Here is a 22,593-nt window from a genome sequence, read left to right on the forward strand (position 1 = left end):
ACTAGCTGTGTGATCGTGAACGAGGTGATTTCACCTCGCGTCTCAATCTCCTCATTTTAAAATGGGGATAATAATACACACATACCTTGTGGGTTTGAAGAGAGGATTAAATAAGATAATATATGTGAGGTGTTTACAACAGCACGTGGCACCTAGTAAGTGCTCTATAAATGTTAATCACGACTAGCTGTGATTAGTCTTACTCGCTTCCCCTATCTTGGTGTTGCTAAGACTTTCCGCTCCTGCGTAGGTGAAGAGAGTCAGGCTGCGGGGTGAAGTGAACGGCTCTGATCGGGGCCGTCGGAGGTGTCTGTGGGCCCAGAGCTCTGGCCTGGCTCCTCCATGTGCCTCCTTATTCACAGCCTCTGGCCTCTGGCCCTGCCTCTTTAGAGTGGGCCCAGGGGCCTGGGGGGCCCCATTTTGGAGCTGGCTTTGCGGTCAGGCAGCCATAATCTGTCCCTCGAGCCACACCAGAGTCTCATTAAAACGTGCCCCATAAATGTTAAAAAATTTACACATAAAAAAATTCCATGCATGAAACCGAAACCGTACGTTTTACAGCCTCGGTTTGAAATCTTGCATAATATATAAAACCTCGGCCCTGCACTGGGGGCCTGTAAATCAGATTTTATAAAACAAAAAGCTTTTACCTTTCAAAGGGGTTTGGGGAACTTGCAAATTTTACAAACTTTACCAACTGCCAGTCAGAGGCTGCTGGGTCCAAGCAGGGGATCAGTGGGCCAGGTGAGAAATGGGCCTGGTGAGCACTGATTGGGTGTGGGGACTGGGGGGGGGTATCCCCAGGGAGCTCAGTGGGGGGCATGCCAGTTTAGCCACCATGGGGGTGAGAAGCCACCCCCATAGTCCCGAAACAGGGAGGTAGAGAGTGGGTGCCAGGGGATGGGTGGAGATGCTGGTGGCATTTATAAATGAGGGCTTTACTGCCCCCAGGAAGAAGACAGGTGGGGAGACCCTGGAAGGAGCAGGGTATTGGGAGCCAGCAGACCTGGGTTCTGGTCTTGACTCATTTCCCTTCTCTGGACTTCAGTGTTCCCATCTATAAAATGGGTTGGACTGGCTTCTCCCCGTGGTTGTGTTTTTCCCTTAGCGTGTTGTGATTCTGTTTCTCTTCGGGCATCAGTGCTGTGGGAGCAGCTACCAGCCAGGGGAGGGAAGTTCCCTCAGAAGCCTATGATCTGGGAACCTCTCTGATCTTTGGGCAGCTCTGGGAGAGTGCAATCCGCCGTTCCCATGGAACTTGTCTGGGAGACCGTGGGGAGCAGGGGAAGGGATCGCTCGGCAAGGCAGTTTGCTTGGAGGAACGGAGGACGAGCAGCTGGAGGTGGGGCGATGTATGTCCAAATGGCTGGCCAGCCACGGCTGGGGCCTATGGGCTCTGTGGGCTCGGGAGAAAGCAGGATCAGAGCGTGACTCGAGGGCCCGGGATGGGACAAAGTTTTTGGGGACCCCATGTCCTCCTGACAATTCCATCTGTGAAAGTCAATATTCAAGGGCAAAGGAAAGCCGCCCTGACACACATATATATAAAAAATAAATCTCTCAATTATCTCAGCTCATTTGCTCGGGGTCTCTCATTTTATGTCCCTGCTCCACTGCGCAGTATATCTGTCCGGATAAAGAGTTACAGTCCGTTGGGCTACGTGTGCGGGGTTGTAAAAAATACAGATGCCAAATTAACTGGCTGTGGCACTCAGCAGCTGATTGAGCTGATAATGACGCGATCTGACCTTTTTCTAATTTCTAATTATGTGCATCTCGGCTGCGCTGGCTACATGATTCTTGTTCTAATGACGGCTCCTGTGGTTGGCCTCTCCAGCCGCCCCCTCCCCACACAGGACTACAAATGGGGTGGCAAAGGGCACTGTTTGACTCTCCCAGATAAAGTTGCAGGATCTCCGCCCCACAGTCTCTTTGATGGCCAGGAGGAGACGCTGGGAAGGTGGACCTCCTTACCCTAGCGACACTGCATTTGAGATTAACCTTCTGGGTGCCACGCATTTTTAAAGGACATTTGGTTTCACATGCCATCTCGTTAATTTTTTTATTGCCGTCACATGAGAGAGGTGTATTAGCTCTACAGATGAGGAAACCGAGCTTCAAAGAAGTTACATCATTAAAGTCGCACACAGGCTAAGCCGTGAAGCCAGGCTCAGGTCCTCCGTCTCCAAGAGCTCCTCCAACTCTCTATTCAGACACCTGAGCGGTCAGCCAAGCCACTGATTGTGGCCAAGACCTCTAAGTGAATCAGGTCCCCATGGGAGGATGCGGCGTCTGAGGACTGTTCCGCCCACTGGAGCTTTCCCAGTGCAGTCACCTGGGATAGAAGACCAGGGAACACCTGGGCTCTGGGGTCCCTGGGGCAGCCGCTGCTGCATCCACGTCCCCCGGGTCAGATGTGCAGGCAGTGGACACTTAACCAAGTTCTGTCGGGTTGAATCAAGACATTGGATTCTTTGAGTGAACAAAACCCCGAGAGGCCCAGGCAGTGTTAGCAAGGGGAGAGCATAGAGCTGCGGCCACGTTTTGGTCTTTTCCAGGTTATCCTAGAAAAGGAGGCTGTTCTCAATGTGTCTTTGAGAGCTTCACCTGGCAGGCAGTGGCGGGCAAGGCATGTGAGTTTTGTTGTCCCAGGACTCCTGCTTCTTCAAAAGGTTTCAAATCTTTCCCATTACTCAGCCTGATTTGAGGTATTTTCTGCCGACTTCGGCCTCCCCTCGTTTTTGTGCAAGTGACAGGAGTGGGTCGTGGCTCCGCCAGGCCCATTCCAGCTCCCTCAGAAATAGCTGCCCCCTCTCCTCGCTCCCTGGCTGCTGGGGGCTAAATTCCCAAGACTACTTGACAGCTTGACTGAGACGGTGATCCGCTCAACAGCAGGGTGGGCCAGACCAGCCTGCGAGGAACCCGACAGGGGCTGGGCTCCTGGGAAGTGTGGCTGCCCCATCCCAGCCAGGGGAGAGGGAGGGCCAGGGATGAGCAGAGCGGACCCAGGGCCCTCAGGCATCCACACCAACAGGCCTGACGGCCGGCATGTGCTCCCCTCTCTCCAAACGCCAGCCCCACTCTCACACTTCACCGATTTCCAGGCGAGGCTGGGCTCTCCCAGCAGCTCTTCCGGACTCCATGAAATATCGTGTTCAACTCTTGAGAGAAGCAGTGGGGTGGATAATTCACAGCACAGAGTAATATGTAAGTCATTGAAATCCGTTCTGTAGGTGCTCCGAGTGCGTGCACGCGTGCGTGCGCGCGTGCGTGCATCTTCTTCCTTTGTTTTTGGTGCCACATTTACTTTTCTAATTCTATTTCCCTTTTGGGAGCAGGTATCAGCTAAACTCTGGCTACGAGAGGTCAACGCTATAATCAGTTTATGGAGGAGAGCTTTGCAGAGTTTCCAAATTCACCGTGCATGGTCTAGGTAATCCACCCACAGAGAAATCAAAAGTTGTGGTTAATAATTAATAATTCCAGGATAACTGTATATCGTGACGAATGCACGGAGCAGACGCTCTATTGCTCTCCCTCTCTCTCAGCAGAATTCCCAGGGCTAGGAGAGAATTTCCGATGTCACCTATGGTAGTGGTTATCAAATCTGACTGATGACTGCAATTGCCTGGGAAACTTAGGCCCCACCAAACTTACTGAATCACAATGCCCAGGCAGTAGGGCCCAGGAATATAAATTAAAACAACAACAACAACAACCCTGTAGTGATGATCTGGATCATAAATTGGCTTTAGGAGCCTGGGCTGTGTCCCCCAGATGGACAGGACATCTGTTGGTCTTCTCAACATGACTGTGTCTCCAGGTCTTTTTCTCTATTGATGTGTTTGAATATACCTGTCACCCTTATCCTCCACACTGGGGCACACCAGCCGTCAGCTCCTCTCTGGGCAGCCCAAGACATATTTATTAACACGCCAGGACTCCAGTCCTCAGAACAGCTACTCCAGACCTTTTGGCTCCTATGATCCTCCTTCCTTCCTGTCTGCACTGCAAGGGGGGCAGGGTAGTGGGATGCGGGTGCCGCAGTGAGCAGAGAACAGAAGGCCATTGGCAGCAAAACCTGGGCATGCAACTCTTGGTTTAAGGAACCAGCAATGGCTCTCAATGGCTAGAATGGAGGCATCTAATGCCTGCCCCACAGTGGGTACGCCACATTTTCTGTTGAATGAATGGAATGAATAAAAGGATCATTTCTAGGGCTTGCGGAAGGATCAGAGGGTAGGAAGACCCTAGCCAGGGTGGGGGTTGGAGGGTCTTTACCAGATTGTCCAGTTCTGGGTCATCGCTGAAGAAGGGTTTGTGCTCCTGTTCCTGCTGGTGGACAAAGTTCTCGATGTCCACATCAAAGCTGGCGGAGGTGATGCACTCTGAGCCCTGGGTGGCCTGTTCACATTTCTCAAACAGCAGCGTCAGGAGCGGGAAAAGAGGGTGCCTGCGGGGACATCAAGAGCTCACACACGCGCACACATAGAGACCTGCTGCTGGCTGGGCTCAGAAGCCACCAGGGCCCCTTTCCCACACTCCCGTCACTTCTTCTCCCAAGGTCCTGCTTCTTGAGAACATCCCCAGCCCCCACGCCAGCCTGGATGGCAGCACTTCATGCCCTGGCATGGAAGATCCAGTCTCCCAGTTCCTAGGGTCTTAGAGGGCTCTGTTCCTCCCCGCTGGGTGCCTAGCTTTCCTCTTTGGTCAGATTAAGCTGCATGGATATTTGGTGAGAGATGAGGGGTAAAAGCCTTTACAGAAATAAGTGTCCATTTCTGGTTCAAGTTCAACCTGGGAAGGACATGTAGGAAGTATCCAGAAAAGTCCTGGACGTGAGCAGTAGTGGTTGGTCACAGACTCATTCCTGAGGGCAGCAGATGTGCACACCTCTGTGTCTGCCAGTGTACACAGGGGGACGTGTGTGAGCTCGAATGTGCGTCCACATGCCGTGGGCAGGTGTCCCCACCTGTCCTGCGTCTACTGGCTGACTCAGTTTAGGTCACACACCCCAGTTACACGTATGTCATCTCCCTGCGCCTTTCTATCAGTGCACACTTAGCACAACCGTGACTCAATGATTATCAGCATCGCTGTTCTCTTCCAAGACTGTCCGCGTTTTAATGATCACTGTATCCTTAGGACCTTGCCCTGCATGCTCAGGGCAGGCACTTACTAAATACTTGGTGGCGGAAGATGAATCAGCAAATGAAGACAGCGTGAGTGTGAGCATGTGTGAGCATGTGTGAGCATGTGTGAGCATGTGTGAGCATGTGGGCATCTTTCCGGGACGCATTATGTAAGCCGGGGTGCCTACTTCAGTGCCTGACTGGCTCTAGGGGTCCTTGCTTAGCCATCACCAATTCCGGGAAGCTTCCTTCACTCCCCTGCCCCTCGCCTATGCTGAGGCTCTCTGAGCTGTTTGTTTTATTATCTGCCTTCCTCACTAGACTCTGAGATAGACAAGGACAAGAGCCAAGCCCACCTTACTCATCATGCTGTGTTCAGAGTCTGGAAGAAGTATGTGGATCCCAAGAAATACTGATTGCATATGATATGTGTGTGTCTATTTGCACCCATAAATGCACATCGTTCATATTTCTCCACGGCACGTGTGAACAATGAGGTCTTAGTGTTTGCACAGATCGCTGGCCCTGGACCTGTAGCCTCATTCCCTTTCACTGCGATTCCAAAAGAGCATCTGCCCATCCCTCTCTGGGCTCTCCTCAGTCCCTTGGGATGACACAATCCAGCTCTTTTCTTTTGGATTAAAGCCCTGCTTGCTGGGAGAGGAGGAAGTTTGTGTGTTGGGCCTGGCTCCCATGCTTCTGCCAGCAGGCATGTTCTAGCCAGCATGGTCTGAAAGAACTTTCTGCAGTGATGGAAATGGTCTACAATCTCCTTTGTCCAATATGGTAGCCAAGACTACAGGAGGCCAAGGAATACTTGAAATAAGACTATGGGGCCTGCAACACTGAATTTTAAATTTATTTAATCTTAACTAATTTTTTTTTAAGATTTTATTTACTTATTTGACAGACATAGAGACAGCCAGTGAGAGAGGGAACACAAGCAGGGGGAGTAGGAGAGGAAGAAGCAGGCTCATAGCGGAGGAGCCTGATGTGGGGCTCGATCCCATAACGCCGGGATCACGCCCTGAGCTGAAGGCAGACGCTTAACTGCTGTGCCACCCAGGCGCCCCTAATCTTAACTAATTATAACGTAAACAGCCACATGTGTTAGTGGCTAGCATACTGGAGAACGCAGTAAGTCTTGAAAAGGAAAACAGACCATATTTTTTCCCTTCCAGTACGCTATGAACACAGCAAGAGGAAGCCTGACTATCCCACCTACACAGTGTTTGTATGTAGATGAGGGAACCCCTAACAGCCTGTCCCATGCTGGGATGCTAATAATTCTGGGCACAAAGACAGAAGGTGCTCAGTTCCATCCACACTCACACCTACACCCACTGGGCGCTCTCCTCAGGCTCAGGGGCAGTGGTGGAGGAGGAGAGATACATCCCTGCTTCGGAGGAGCCGCTTGGCGGGGCAGCCTGCTCCTGGACACCATCTCCTGACCCTTGTTTCGGGAGCTGTTGCATAAACAGCTGGACCCCCCAGCTGCAGCCTGGGTTACAGTCAGGAGAGGGAAAAGGGTCAACGTCTGAGGATGGCACATGGGCAGCCCCCAGTGACTAGAAGATCCATTCGGCTCTGACAGGAAGCTGGTGGGGCAAACAATGGGTTCCCTTACCCATCCGGCTGAAGACAAAGAGAAAACCAGGTGAAGGGGTTAAACTCCAGAGTAAGTCTTCATTTGCAGCCACTAATACCGCAGCATATTATAGTCTAATCTAACCTGATCCCAGTTTAATGCAAGATTCTCCTGGCCCTGAGTGGAATACCAAAGAAAGCCTCAGTGGCTGTAATTTAAGCAGAGCCCTGCAGTGGTTTAGCTGAGGGACATGAAAGGCAAATTCCAGACGGTGTTATGAATTATTGCGCCTTATGAACCTTCCTACTCTCAACAGATGCCTACTGCCATTTAAACAGCCACTAGATCAATTAGGAATGAAAGGCACAAATCGACTCTGTACAAGGGCACTAAATTACCAGGAACTAATAATCCGCAGCATCGTGCCAGGTGGTGGGGGGACAGCCCCCACCCCAGCCCCGCAGCCGCCGCCGCCGGTCACCGCACGCTCCTTCCTGGCTGGTTGCGGGCAGGGTGGGCAGCGGCTGCCTGGGGAGGGGATGGCCTCTGTGTGTGCATGCGTGCGCACCCAGCTTGAATGTAGGCTGTCGATGAGAGCAGGGGGGAGTGCTGTCCAAGTGTCCTGTCCTGTGCGTTGCCATTATGCGCGCACACAGTGCGTCTGTGCAGGATGCATGCACATGTGGGTTGTGGGTACGAAAGCGGGGTGCAGATTTTGTGTGCTGTGAGTATAGGGTGCATATGCCCTATATTGTATGCAGTGTGTGTGCATGCGTTATGTGTTATTTGTATGCAGTATGTGTGAGGGGCTTGTGGGTTCTGTGTACCTAGCATGAATGGCCATGGGGCGGGGAAGAGGGATCTGCTAGTGATGGAGTCTCCCAGCATTAGAGTTCAGGTAGGCAGGGAGAGTCATCTTCTTTGCCACTGTCCTTGCCCCTGCAGGGCAGAGAGTAGTCAGGGAGGGCCTCTCTGAGGAGGTGACATTTAAGTTAAGCTTTAAATGATGAGGAGGCAGTCAGGCAGAGATCTGAGGGAGGGGCGTTCCAAACAGGGAAAAAAAAAAGCAAAGCATTTAAGGTAGGAATGAGCCTGGCACGTTTCTAGAACAAAATCCAGATGAGTGTGTGTGGAGCGAGGTAGGCAGGACAGGAATGGAGGGAGATGAGGTTGAAGACGGAAGCAGGTGTTAGATCAGAGGCGGGAGGGTGAGGAAGGATGGGGACATTGTCACACACACTGGGGAACAATGTGCAGCTTCTATGCAGAGCCGCAGCATGGGCCCTTTTTATAAACTTCTCACTTCCAGGTGTCAGATCTCCCCAGAACGTGTGTGTGTGTGTGTGTGTGTGTGTGTGTGCGTATGCATGTGTGAGGGTATATCTGGGGTGTTTTCTATGGCTTCTGCTATCTCTCAGAAGAAAGAAACATTCTTTCTATTGCACCTCCCCAGTTTAAGCAGGGGCCCCTGGAGCATAGAGCAGACCTCATGGATGCGGGCATGGCCCCCTCTCTCTCCAGCCCCTCCCCACCTGAGCCACACTCTGGGCTCCCAAATCTCTTCTCCTATACCTTCCTCCCCAGGCTCCTGCTTCTGCCCACTCTGATCCCTGGATCCCTGAGCCCAGGGGCTCAGATGGCACCTGAGCTTGCCCACAGCTTTTGTACAAATGTTAGCCAGGGTCAGTGGGCTGAGGTTCCCATGCTCTCCCCACCTGGATCCCTCAATAAACCCAGACTGCTCCCTGCTACCTCAAGCGTGGGGACCGTTGAGACACTGCACCACCCCCCGAGAAACAGGCTGGGTTCCATGGCTGCAGTCATGCCATGGGCTCCTCTAAGGCTGTTCCCAGCCCCTTCCCCTGCTACCTGGCCTATGGGTTGACCTATATTTCTAAGCTACCCTCCAGCATCACTCCAGAAGGCTGGAGATGGGGTCGGAAGCCACTGCTGTAGGCTTGGGGTAGAGTGGGGTGAATAGGGCAGGGACCATGGGGGCTCAACCAAGCGAGGGATGGGAGGAAGGATTTCCAGTTAGGTGTGGGATTTGGTTCTTTATTCTTGGCCTTCCCTGAGCTTCAGTTTGTCCAGCTGACATGGGTTTTAAGGAGTTCCTCTTCCTGCTCTCCAGATCTGCCCTATTGTGGATCAATACCCTTCAGAGGCTAGAAGCAGGAATGTGGAAACTCAGTCCCCAGTGCCCAGGCGATGATGAACAAGATATGAAAGATGGCCATTAGACTTTATTTCCAAAGAGCGGAGGACATTTGACCTCCATAAGAGCTCACCTTCTCCCTCCCATATCTTTCTCCACTCTTCTCCCCCTGTCGCCTCCCGCCTGACCGCCCCCTCCACCCCAATCTCTCTTAAGCCGTTCAAAATTTGGAGGAAATAAATCTCACTGCACTAATTCAGTGAGAGTTTGAGCCTCGTCAGTGCAGAACAAATAAAAGGAGTGAACTGGCATGACATTTTACTGCAGAAGAGAGGTCGTTTCCAGCCACTAATAAAAAGGATTTGACACAGACTAATAAAGAGAAATGAATTTCTCTAATGGCCTAATTTAGCACATTCAGCACTGTGCCTCTGCCTGGGTGCTGGGGGCGGGGGTGGGAGCCCTGAGTGCGGACAGAGCCGGGAGCAGGGCAGACGTGGGGCTCGAGGAGAAGAGAAGAAGAGATGATCTCAAATAACATTTTATTATTTCTTTTTTCTTTTCTGAGCCCCTACCCCACCCCCACCTGCATCACCTCTCCTCAGGAGCAACTGAACCCAAATCAAGCTCAAGATAGGCAGTTTCTGTTAACGATCCAAAGAAATAAAGAACGGCTCTCCACAGAACTGCAGTCTTGTGCCAGCTTAAGAAGGTGATTAAACCGGATGTGTTGATTTCTACAGGGGTTTAAGCCATCGTTTGGTTTAATTACTTCTGACATTTCTGCCTTCGCGTTTTTTCACATCACCCCTTTGCTGGCCTGAAATGCCCAGTTTGGGGCCGGGCTGTGGGGGGGCTGCCCCCCCGCCCCCTGGGGGAGGAGATTGGAGACAGGGCAGGATTTTGGATGAAGCCCTTGGCAGTGGTGAACGCCACCCTCTCTTTAGCAGGGAGAGGCTGAGGGACCCCTCGCTCCAGCCCTAGTTTTTCTTCCGGGCAAAGCAATGCTGGCCACCCTGCTCTTTTCCCGGTGAGGCTTCTGAGAGCCTCCTCGGGCAGGCGAGCCTCAACAGCACCCATCTTATGCTCCCCCACCTCAAGATAGGTATTCTTAACGTAAGTTGGCCTGATAGGTTTCCCCACCACTTTCAAAGGCCTCCAGGGATGGAGACAACCACTTCCTTGGTAACTCATATACTCACGTACCTAACTTCAAGTTCCCCTATAAGGCTCAAGCTCGTTTCCTTTTGTTAAAAGGACTCAAGAAAAGACAGTTGGACCCTTTTCTGTTTCTCCTCCTTCCTTCTTGGACAACCTGGGTTTTTTGAAAAAAAATTTTTTTTAACATATCTTCCTGCTTAGGGGACCGGAAATACAGAAGCAGAGGCAGGAAAAAAGTCAGAAAGAATGCAAAAAGAGCTTCAGGGAAGCTCAGATGCAAAGAACACAAGAGACAGAGAATAGATACGGAGATAGAGCAGAGCACCACAGGCTGGGGGCCAGGGCGGGGGGGGGGGGCAGGATGGTCACACGCAGGGGGGCACATTCGTGTTGAGTTCTCTTTCTGGGTGATAAACCTTGTGATTCACAGTCATGCCACTCTGTCACGTCTGAGCCTCCCAGTCATCCCTTCCCTTGTGACCTTGGCCAGGACTGCAGACCTCAATTATGGGTCCAGCCAAGTGTGTGGCATCCTGCCTGGCCGTCCACCTCCTCTCCCTGTCACTGACCTTGGAGCCCCCAGGCCTGTCCTGCACCTGACCTTATAGCCCAGACTCATCTGGCTAGGGGGAAGATGGGCAGAGGAGGCTGGTGTCAGCCCTCACACCCTCCCCAAGCCCTGGCTGCTTCTTCCAATGGAAACAGGGGCTAGAGCCTCCCAGGCCCTCCTTAGCTGGGATGAAGGATGGATGGTTCAGACAGTGGAATGGCTGGTAGCAAAATTTCTAGGTGGAGATGTTCAGTGGTGAGCTGGTGGGACAGTGGCCTGATCAGGGTCAGACTGCTGCAGAGGACATGAATGCATTGGCCAGGGAGGTGGGGGAAGGTGGGAAAAGCAGTGACCAGGCTCGCTATGCAGGCACCCCCCCTAGTCTCCACTGACAAACACAGTGCCGGTCTCAAGTTGCCAAAGGCCCACCACCTTAGAAACTCTATCCAGGGGCTGGCACTTTGATCCTTTATTTCTAGTGCCTCAGGTCAGAGGTCACTGGGATCAGAGAATCACAGACAATACCCTAGAGCCACCTTCCGGGATGGCCCCCTGTCTTTATCTATTCAGGGTCAAGAAGGTCCATTACAAGTATTCATTCTGAAGATCGTGAAATTTCTCCTGGATGCTAATGAGCTAATAAAGTTCACGTCCTGAGAAGAACATTCCAGGTGCTTCAGGGTGTGGCCCCAGACTTCTTTCCAGTACTTTATTCTTAACAGAGGCGGCAGAGAATGTGGCGTTGGCCAGACAGCAGGTGGCCCCTGGCCCCTTGTCTCTTCACTAACCCCCTTCACCAACTCAGGCACACTGGACTGCTCACCTTTGCTCCTGCTGCTCCTGCCGCCTGAACTGTGTTCCCACATCTCTCCCTGTCCCTTCTCATAATCTTCAGCATCCATCTCAAGATGCCATCCATTCTACCAAGGCTTCCTAGTGGGTCTCTCTAGCAAGAAAACCATTGCCTCCTTGGAAGCATCCTGGGAAACGCTTTGGGGTTTCTATCTTGACCTTGCTTGCAGTGCAGGCTGAGAAACTCCGTGGTCTGAAATAAGCATAGACTTTGGAGTGACACAGTTGTGTGACTTGGGGGCAAGTTACTGAATTGTTCTGAGCCTCAGTTTCCTCTTTTATAAAACAGGGCTAAATCACCTACCACTCAGGTTATCGTTAAGGATTTGATGAAGAAACACATAGAGTGTCTGGCACTTAGCAAGCTATCAATTAATGCTTGTTCCATTTCCCTGGAAAGGTGTGTGGGCACCTTTTTTATTCAGAGCAACATTGACACCGTCGGCTCCAATAAGTTTCTATTCCCATATCCACTGACTCATTTGGCAAGGAAAATAAGCCCACATGCCAATTCAAATAGAGGCACAGAAAGAGGAGGAGGAGAGGCAACGTACAATTTATCAGAACTCAGAACCTCTTTTTTTTTTAACCAAAAAAGCACTGCCAGTAAGAATTTATTTTTATTTCCCTCATGACACTCATTAAATTCTACTAACTATCGTTGTTTGTGCACAGATCTGTCTTCCTCACTATGTGCTGAGCTGCCCCGGACCACGAGCTCGTCTTCCCAAGGGTCAAGCACAGTGCCCGGCACACAACAGAGGATCAATAAATATTTGGTGAATCGATGAATGGGAACAAACGAACCATGGGAAGGAAAGTTCGAAGACACAGTCCTAAAGTTCTTTCGGGCTCAGAATCCACCCCTACAGCAGGACTCAGATCAGACGTTGCCATCTGGCAGCTTCTAGCTACAATGGCTACAAAAGGACCTGTCTTCTTTGGGCTCTGCTGGGTGTGTGTGGAGTGGGGGCTGGCAGGGTCCTGGAGGGAGGGGAGTGAGTGTGAAGGAAGAGCTCACCCGGCCCTCCATTTCTCCTCCCCTCGAAGGCACCAGATGGAGAGAGCAGAGTGGGGTGGGGGAGAACGAGCCAGCAGCTCCTGGTTGGATGTATTTTTACTTCAGGTGTGACGTTGAAACCATGCGGGTGTATTTTTAGTCCTGCCTAGTGGGTGGTGTGTTCGCCTGGGTTGCCTTGGAGAGGACTTCTTCGTGTTGCTAAATTGGAATCGCATCTGCTAGGGTTCCTGGGCTTCAACCAGCTCTCCTCCCCCAGGTGGGTGGACAGGTCCATTCCTGGCAAGGGTGGGGCCCAGAGCAGACCACCGTCTGCTCTGTCCCCGTCCCTTCGAACCCCCCACCCCGCACACACTCACACACACACACTCCTCTCTCCCAGCACCTTAAAAATAATAATAATAATAATAATAAATGTGAGACCTTGATGAAGTTATTGCTAAGGCAAGTCCGCAAGGGCAAGAATACAAACAACCTAAAACTTAAGACCCGCTAGGATCTCACATCCAGTCCCTTCATTTTAAGCAGAGGTGACACAGGCACAGAAAAGAGAAGTGTCTTTCCCATGGGTAGCTAGTGAGAGGCAGTCAGAGCTTCTGTCCAAGGCACCAGAGATTCAGCCAGTCCCCCACACGCAAGCAGTCTGGGGGACAGGGTGATATGGGGAGGGCGTTCTGTCCCTGCTGCCTTGGTCACTGGTGGTGACTGAACACCCCACCCCCACATCCTTTGTGGCACTTTGTAAGTTACAAAGTGCTTTCCCTGTGTTTACTGCATTCAAACACTCAATATTCTTCTTAGTCCCATTTTACCAATTAGCAAACTGAGAAGCATGTAGTTAAATAATGATATCAAGCTAAGTGACTGAGTTGAGATTTAAATCTGGGTACCAAAACTCCAAATTTTGTGCTCTTCCCCCTCTCCCGTGTATTACTGAAATCACTTCCTCCTTCTCCCTTTTTCTCTTCTGTCCTTGGGGTCGCAGACCTTAGCCCCCATGTTTACCCTTTGGGCATCAAGATCGTTGCAGCACAAGAGAATCTTTGCCTTATCCAATGAGTTTCCAAAAGAATCACCTCTTATAATAATCATACTTCAGTGTGTTTGGGGAGGGCTTTTACATGTTTGCAGATCTTTCAAGTTCTCGTTTGGTGCCTACCCTGTGAGGTGGGAGGACAGCTTATCTAAAGAGGTTAAATAATTTGCCTAACGGTAGGGTCAGAATTTAGATGGAAGTCTTAGTTTTATGTTCTTTCCACTGGACATGAAATGGACTAGTGCTTGAGAAAATCAGGCAGTAGCACCATGGTTAAAAGAAGGGCAAGACTGGCTCGGTCCAGCCCTGGTGAGAGCCCCTGGTCACTTGAACCCTCAAAGCCCCTGCCTGCTGGCTCTCATCCTCTTCCTCTCCACCCAGTTCACAGCAGCGGGAGGCCCAAATGCTGGTTGTCTTCTCTCTTAGGAGGGGGACAGATCCAGTCTTGTACTTATCACAGTAACTACTCATGAATGTAACCACCGTTCGCTGAGAGCCTTCTATGTGCCAAGCCCTGTCGGCTGTTAGCACTGGTTATCTCCTTTAATCCTAATATAACCTCGTGAGGATAAAAGTCAGTGGGTTCCAGGCTCCTGATCTCTTATCAGTGCGCCTTGTCTTGGCGGGATACCCGGACTTCTCAGCTGGGCCTGAGCCAGGCCGGTGAGCTGGGGAAGCCTCAGGACCCACTACCTCTGAACACACCTGCTCCCTGGACCAGGCAGCTGCAGCCTCTGTGTCTGCCAGCAGCATGTTCGGAGGCTGTGCTTGGGTTGGGGGGCCTTCAGATGCTGGCAGGAGGGGCAGGGAACAGGCTTTGCCTGGTGCCAGGGGAGAACTGAGTGTGGTCTTACTTCCAGATCATGGCTCTAGCAGGATCACTCCCCTGACTATAGTCAACAGCTGAAATGTTATCTCTGATGCCAGTGAATCCAACTGCTTCTCAGAGTGGGAGTCTGCTGGAGCCCCCAGCCCACACAGCCCAGCCCAGAACGCAGCCCGGAACATCTGCTCCCAGCATCTAGACTAGAAGCCCGAGCATGAAGCATCTGGTGCTGCCTTTTCTGCTTGGAATGGCTGAATTTCTCCCACATTCTTCTCAGGCCACCTCGCCCAGCACATTCCAGGAATGACCAAGCCCAGTGCCAGGGAAGGCATAGGGTTAAGCCCCAGGGTCAACTCACTGGAGCCAGGACACCCTTTGGTCACAAGGTGGAAATGTTCCCTCAAAGACACTTCATTAGGAAGTGCCAGTTCCCAGGGTCCTGGCCAGGCAGCTGCTGAGGACAGGCACAACAGGACCCAGTCCCTCTGTCCAGTCCCCAAACCTTGGGGCCTCCTCCCACCCCACTGACCAGACCAGCCCCGGGAAAGGCAGCTTGGCTATCATTTCCCTCGGGCTTCGCCTCCCTTGGGAAAAGCAGGGTAACTCTCCCACACTGCACTGTGGGCCAGAAGCCTTGCAGTCAATTCCACAAATACTTTTTTCGGCCCGTCCTATGTGCCAAGTTTATATTATAGCGACTTTCTATGTCTATCTTTCTCCTCCTCCCTGGACTGACTCTTCTTTTTTCAAAACCCCTCTTGGAACTTAACACAATGCTTTACACATAGCAGAGCTCACTACACGTTTAGCTCAATTACAGTATGGAGACAACTCGACTGCGGGTCCTTTCCAGTCCTGCCTCTAGCTGCCTGGCCTCTCAGTATTTACCTTCTAGCCTGACCCATCCCTGCTGGCATTTCCCCCGACGTCTGATAGCAGCTAACACCTATGGTGAGCTCACCAAATGCGAGATTCTTTTTTTTTTTTTTTAAAGGTTTTGTTTATTTATTTGATAGAGAGAGACAGCCAGCGAGAGAGGGAACACAGCAGGGGGAGTGGGAGAGGAAGAAGCAGGCTCCCAGCAGAGGAGCCCGATGTGGGACTCGATCCCGCAACGCCAGGATCACGCCCTGAGCCGAAGGCAGACGCTCTAACGACTGCGCCACCCAGGCGCCCCCAAATGCGAGATTCTTTACCAAGCACCTAACGTGCATTCTCTCATTTATTCCTCATAACAACCCTGAAGAAGAGATAGCATTTCTTGTAGCCCTGTTTTACAGACGAGGAAACCGGGGCCCAGAAGCCTTAGTGCCTGGGGTGGAGAAAGAATGTACACCCAGGAGATCTAAAGCCAAGGGCCATGTTCCTAGACCTGAATTCCAACCCTTGAACGCACCAGACTGCTTCACATGCTGAACAGGCCAAGAGGGACGCCCCTCGTGCCTAAAACCTCCTCACACACCCCCCCCGGCCCACCCCATGCAGCAAACACTGATCTGCGTGTCAGGTACTATTCTATATTCTCTAATTTTAGTCTAGCTGTTACTGTTTTCTTTTTTTGCAGTTGAGAAAACAGAGGCTCAGAGAGATTAACTCACCCAAGGCGACAAAGCTAGTGATCAAGTCTATTTCTAGAGCGCGTTGCCTTGCCCAGCGCGGCCATTCTACTGAATTTACACCTCTAGCTCTAGGGCTGTTGGAACCAAGCCCGGAGCCTCGGTGACCTCTACGAGGATGATTTCGAGAGCGATCTGAACGCTGTCACTGCCCTGTTCTAATCTTTCCCCAGCTGAGTGTGCCTTCTAGAGGGACCTGGCCCAGATGAGACGGGAATAGTCATCACAGAGACAGGGCTTTAGGGATGTGCACTGCTTTTACTGGGCTAGAGCTGGATGGGCGGCATTTACTGGATAGGGCAGCATGAGCTGCCCAGGGGGAGGGCTCACACGGGTGGAAGCTGTGAGTCTGTGGTTGAGAAGAGAGATGAGAGTGACCCGAAGACCTGGACGTGTCCCAGGGAGAGGCCAAGACTCTGAAAGCCGAGAAACAGCAGAGGAGGCAAAGCCTGGTTTGATGGAGGGTTTCTGGAGCTTCTGGAAGGAGTTTTGTTAACGGGTAAACCAGGAAAGGATTGGAATCTACCTGGAGAAGGTGGGGAGGTTGGGCTGAAGGTGGGGCTTGGCTCAAGCAGATGGGAAGAGATAGACAATGCTGGGCAGAAATCAAGAAGGAGAAAATTCACTGCCTCGGGGTTAAGGTGAAGAAGCACGATTGCAAACACCTACTCCATGCTAGGCACTGCTGGAAGTATGAATTCATTCGGAGAGAACATTTTACATTTAGGACCCAGAGGTAGACCAGACAGGCCAGTGAGGACCGAGAAATGTGGGATCATGGCTAAAGGCATGAATAAAACCATTCCAAAGAACTGGTTATAAGATGTATTGACCTGTTTACCTACCCCCCAACAAAAAAAAGGGGGTGCCTGAGTGGCTCAGTTGGTTAGGCATCTGACTCTTGATTTTGGCTCAGATCATGATCTCAGGGTCGTGAGACTGAGCCCCATGTCGGGCTCCAAGCTGAGCATGGAGCCTGCTTAGGATTCTCTCCCTCTCCCCCTCTTTCCTCTTAAATAAAATAGGGATGCCTGGGTGTATCAGGGAATTAAGCGTCTGCCTTCGGCTCAGGTTATAATCCCAGGATCCTGGGATCCAGCCCATCTTCAGGCTTCCTGCTCAGCGGGGAGTCTGCTTCTCCCTCTGCCCCTCCCCCTGCTTGTACACACACACACACACTCTCTCTCTCTCTCTCTCTCTAATAAATAAATAAAATCTTTAAGAAAATAAATAAAAATAAATAATAAAAGAAAAGATGGACTGCCAGTTTAAAATCAGTGACTGTGGACCCGTGGCTCTAAGGTAGTCTGTAAGGCGCTAGACATGGATGAATGAATAAAAACAGACATGGACCCTGCCCTCATGGAGTTAGTGATCTAGTGGGGGAAACAGAAACACTGTTAATGCAGTCAGCTCAGTCGTGAGCCACGCCACAGAGGGGAAACACAGCGGGCAGCAGCCATCCAACCTCTCCACCCGCACCACAGCTCCATGCTCCAGCATTTTCAAAGAAGCAGCTACTTTCTCACGGCTCAAGCCTGCAGCCCGGCATCGCCTATCAATAGCTGGTAACTTCTTCCTTGCTGGGCGGGCCCCTTCTCTGGTTCTCAGAGAGCTTTTCAGCCTGGTGGGGGAGAACCAACGCCCTAGCAGAGCCTTCTAGGCAAAGTCAACCTCCTCCCCCCTCGCACCTGGCCAGGCCTAGCTCCCTGCCACTCTTCTGCTCCCCAGGACATCATGGTTTCCATGGGAACCCACTCACTTCAAAGGGGAACGAAGGAGACTGGAGGGGAGGAGGGAGAGTGAAAGCTGGATTAACCTCACCCTCCTGGCCCTGTCTCTGCACCACCTGGCAACCTAATAGCCAGGTCCCGGATAGCACCGAACACTGTCCATCAGCATGGAGGGGCGGGGTGGTCCAAGCTAAGTTTGAACTTTCTGGGGAAAAGCCCCAGGGGTGGGGGTGGGGGGCTAGGGATGGAGAGAACTGAGCTAGGTCCAAACCTGTAGGTCCCCACTGCGTGCGGCCTCCCCTCCTCAGACCCCACTCAGCATCGCTCTTGGGCCACAAACACAATTACCCGCGATGTGCATCCAATCATGGGATCTGCTTGGATTAGACTGCAATCATTAATCTGAGCAGGAGCTCCTGGTTGCCTTGCTGATTAGCCCAGATGATGCTCTGGTATGATCCAATTAAAGGCAGACTGCCTCCCCTCTCCCCCACCGCACACGCACACGCGTGCGCGCGCGCACACACACACACACACACACACACACACACACTTTCCACATCAGAAGGAACCAATACATCTCATTAACACGTCCTCATGCACAAATAAAACCTCAGGGGCACTGGCAGGCTCCCTGGGCTCACAGACACACCCCTCGCTTTTGTCACACTGTCCCCCTGCCGCCCTGTAGGGGCCTGGTCAGAGAAGGGCCCCCTCCACCCTTCCTTCATCTGTGGTTCTGGGAGGGGCCGTGGTAGGGTCTACCAAAAGTCGGTGCTGGGCACTAATCTGAACCGAAAGAGTCTTGTTATATTTATTGACATAAAATGCCGACTCCCTGATGTGCTTTGGAGCAGCCAGGCTGCCCCAAGGCAGGCAAATCTAATTAAAATTACCCGACCCTTCAGGAGGCCGAGCTCCCTCCCCGGTCATCCAGCAATGGCTGTACAGAGAGCAGCTGGTACTAATGGGAGAGGTGTGGTTGTGTGAGAAAACCCTGGGCCCCTGGGGCAGGAAGGACTGCAGAGAAAAGTCGGGCAAAGGTGTTGGTTGTCCTGAGATGAGGGGCAGCCATGTTTGGCTGAGCGGTTGGTGGCAACCAACCTGGGATTCCTTCTTCATGGTCAGACAGATGCAGAGATAGTTTGGGCAAATGCCGAGGGCTCTTGGGGGCTCAGCCCAGTAGTAGAAGGTAAAGGTTAGGTGGGCAGATGAGCAAGAAGAGGTGTTAGTTGGGGGAAGATCTGGCCCTTTGTATTTCAAGTGACATCATGATGGACAGCTCCCATGGGAGAGGTGACCCACTTCTCCCGCAGGTTGGCCTGGGTAGGGAATGAGCCTGGGATCTTGGGAAGGGCTGGGGAACCCATCTGCTTTGAGCCAGACACAGAGCCAGGTGCTTACCGGGGCTCTCAATGATCTTACTAAGCCTACTGGTTAGCTTCTGTCGTGAAACTAAAGCTCCGAGAGATTAGGACACAAAGGAGGTGGGACGCAAGCCTGGGTTTCCAGAAACTTTTTGTTATACCACTAATCGGGGGTCTTTCCTGACTGTGATCTGTGCTAACTACAGGTCCCTGTCCTCGAGGAGTCTGCAAAGGCGCCTAGAGTGGTACAAACAAATCATGTGGTGTGAGTGGGACTTGAGGGTCTGTGTGTCTAAAGAGCTCCCAGGCGATGCACTGCTGCCAGCCCCCGGGCCATACTCTGGGTAGCAATGACCGACACCGAGGACGAGGACGACGGCTGTCCCCCCAAGCCATTAGCCACCAGGCCATTTTGAGAGGCCACGGTACTCTCCTTTCTCACACTCCCCACACAAGCACAAGCCCACCTTGCAGTTTAATTTCCAGGTGGCCTCGCAGCCTCATCTCCCCACACCCAGTTGCTCTAGACACTGGCCATTCTCGGAACGCAGAGGCTCTGCTCTGTCTGGAAGGCTCTACTCCAGCCCAGTTCTCCTTCTGGGGGACTCTCTTACTAGCCTTTATGATCAAACTCAAATATTGCCTCCTCTGTGAAGCCTTCTCTGTTAAAGCTCAGGCCACACTGTGTGGGTTTCCTGTCTGTTCCTGGAGAGCCAGGGAAGAGCCCACACATTTGCTTTTATAGGTTTCCCCTCTTTTCCCTGGAGTCCAGCTCAGTGCCTCCACATATTCTAGTGAGGGTTCAACAAACGAGTGTGAAGGAAGGAGGGGAAGGAGGGAGGGAAAGGAGGACAGGAGGGCTCCGTCTCTCTGACAGGTACTGTGACCAGATCTGGGAGTTCTCTGGGGTCCAAAACAGGGCTCTCCCCCTGCAGGCAGGCTGGGCCTGGCCTGTGCATTGGGCAGGTGGGGGCAGAGGCACGGTGACTCATCCTTCCACCGAGGCTGGGAAAGACCCTTGAGGCAGGACCTCGGATCAGGGCTCACGGCTCTGGACTCCATGTTGGCATTAGAGGCTTTCGGCTCATCTGAGTAGCTAAAAATAATGCCAATGGTAATGACAGTAACAGCAATAATTACCACCATTACCATAAAAGCACTGTCATTGCGGGGAGGAGTGAGGAAGGAATCAACCCTCTTCCCATTCATCTTGGGTGGACCATTCCACCTGTTACTGATCCTGGCACCTGCTGCAGGGTGTGCGAGTTCACAGGTAGGCCCTGCTTGCTGATGTGCTCACACAAGTGAGTGTGAGTAAGGGTCCGACCTCAATCAATACTCAGTGCTGACTCAGGCGTCTTTTCCAGCCATGTGGGCTCCGCACAGAGACTTGACTACAGTCCTTGCTGGAGCTTCGTTCAGGCTGTTCTCAGACAACTGCATCTTCTCAACCGCATGCACGCAACAGCCAGCCCCCGAGCTCCTCCCGCCCTCTGCAACGTTCAGGGCCTGGCCCTGCTCTCAGCGAACTCCCCATCTGGAGGAGTGCGCTGGAACCTACACTGCCGCACACCACAGCTCTTGCTAAGACACAAAGACAACCATGACTCAGATGTGCTCCGAGGACCAGCTGCGTTAGATTCATCTGGAATGCTTTCTGAAACATTCATCTTCCTTTTCCTATAGCTTGACCTACTGATTCAGCATTTCTGAGCATGGAGCCCAGAAATACCCATTTTAATAAGCTCTCCCCAGTGATTTTCAGGCATACTAAGTTTGTGTAATACCAAGTCCTAGACGGTCCTGGCAGATGTCCAGTGGTCTGGTGGGCTTGCTGGAGCGAAGGCAACAACGGGGGACGCACAAGGAGAGCGTCCCGAGGTGGCCATCAGCTGAGCTGAGGGTTTCTGACACCCACGAGGGCTCAATCCCTAGCTGGGATGAGGAAAACTTCCTTCTGGAAGATTCTTCCCTGGGCTCTCTTGCCCCTCACTAGACAATCCCAGGAAGCTACAGTCAACCCACAGCGGCCAGCTGAGGGATGTCCAAATTGATTTGACTGAGAAGGTGGTGAGGAGAGCGGCTGTTGGCTATGGTCTTTATGAGCCCACCCACTTGCCTGCATGCTCATCTCTCAGGGCTGAGCTGGACCAGGGGCTGCCTGGGGGCCTCCGGACATGGCTGAAGTGTCTCCTACCTGTACACAGCTCGCTTGTCGGCCTCCAGCTGGGCCTGGGGGTCAATGGGGGCACTGGGCACAGGCGTGCTGGCAGCAGCCGAGGGTGCGGAGATGTGGACAGCCTGGGTCTTAGAGGGAGCCTGAGCAGTTGCTGTCATCTGCAGAGAGAAGAAGAAAGGGGAGGCGGTGGGTTAGTACGGCCAGGACAGCTGGTCCCCAGCTGGAATTGGGAGGCCTACCTTGGCCCATGGCGTGTGTGGGAGGGAGAGAATATGTGCCAGGGAGCTGTGAGTGTATAACAAGCATCCGTTTGTTTACGTGCTCCAGTGAGAAGAAAGCATTCTTCAGATGAGAACATCCTAGAGAATAATTTAGGACCAGACAAAACCAGGTGGGGCACCAGCACTCTTCAAAAGAGATGATTCTTAATGCAAATGAAGGTGGTGACCTCTGCCAAGAAGAAGAAAAAACCCAAATGATGAACCCTTAAAATTGTGCTTATGGGTCATTTGGGCTGTTCTGGGCAGTAATAAGTTGATCTGATGACTTTGAAGAGCAGGGAAAAAAAATAGCTGAATCAGTTCTCATTTGGGTAGAGCTTTATTCCATCTCACTCAAGCCAGAAGGAACTGTTTTAATGGTTTTGATTGATAATTGAATGGGTTTCCAAATTTGGCTTCCCTGGGCGCTTGGGGGTAAGCAGGAGGTTTTAGTGGATCCTGGAAAGTTTTCTGTTCCTAGCCATAACAAGTATCTTGGGTAGTAATTTTTGTCCTATGTGATGTTTCTGAAGGTATCCCTAGGTCCCCAGTTGTGTGCCAGAGCAACTCCTTTTAGTGTTATATATCAGACTTTCTGTATAAAATGTTATTGAAAGAAAGGATTAGATGGCTTAAATTTTTGGAAGACCATCATTACAAAATTTAATGCTTTTATAAGATATTTTCTTTAGTCAAGTGGATCCCTAAAATGTCATGAATGGTGACATTGCCTCAACTCTTCTCTTCCACCAGCATGTCCACAGCACCGGCGCTGCTGGGCCGGATACACTGTTTGCCTCCTGCACTAAAGCCTTGTTTCCACCTTCATCCACAGCACCCAACAGACACAGAGTAGATGCTTAGCCTTTGTCCAGAAAATGAATGAGTGAATGAATGAATGAATGAACGAATTTATCTTGAAAGAGTCAGATGTTAATTTACAGTTGGAATGTTCATCATACGATCTAGGTCCCAGCTCCTGGAAGGAAAAGCATGGTCCTTTCGTCAATACAAGCACATTATTGCTAATGCTGATACTCCCAAGACATTTGCGTTTGCTGTTTCATTTACTTCGTTTAGATTTTTGCTCGGGTGCCACGTCTTCAGCGTGAAACAGAGC

The 22,593-nt window shown here is 51.7% G+C and overlaps 1 protein-coding gene across 10 annotated transcripts in view; it reads right to left on the bottom strand.

Annotated features, from left to right (window-relative positions):
* Positions 1–22,593, bottom strand: part of PKNOX2 (PBX/knotted 1 homeobox 2) — a 257,373-nt gene that overhangs the window by 40,508 nt on the left and 194,272 nt on the right. For all 10 annotated transcript variants that reach the window (XM_087868315.1, XM_087868318.1, XM_045798062.2 and 7 more), the window contains 2 exons: positions 21,232–21,371; positions 4,282–4,453 (listed from right to left, as the gene is read on the bottom strand). In XM_087868315.1, the coding sequence (XP_087724441.1) occupies positions 4,282–4,453; positions 21,232–21,371 (312 nt within the window). The remainder of the gene's footprint in view (positions 1–4,281; positions 4,454–21,231; positions 21,372–22,593) is intronic.

The sequence above is a fragment of the Ursus americanus genome, chromosome 16, assembly GCF_024610735.1.
Source record: "Ursus americanus isolate L20-20 chromosome 16, mUrsAme1.1.p, whole genome shotgun sequence".
In the NCBI taxonomy this organism is placed as follows: domain Eukaryota; kingdom Metazoa; phylum Chordata; class Mammalia; order Carnivora; family Ursidae; genus Ursus; species Ursus americanus.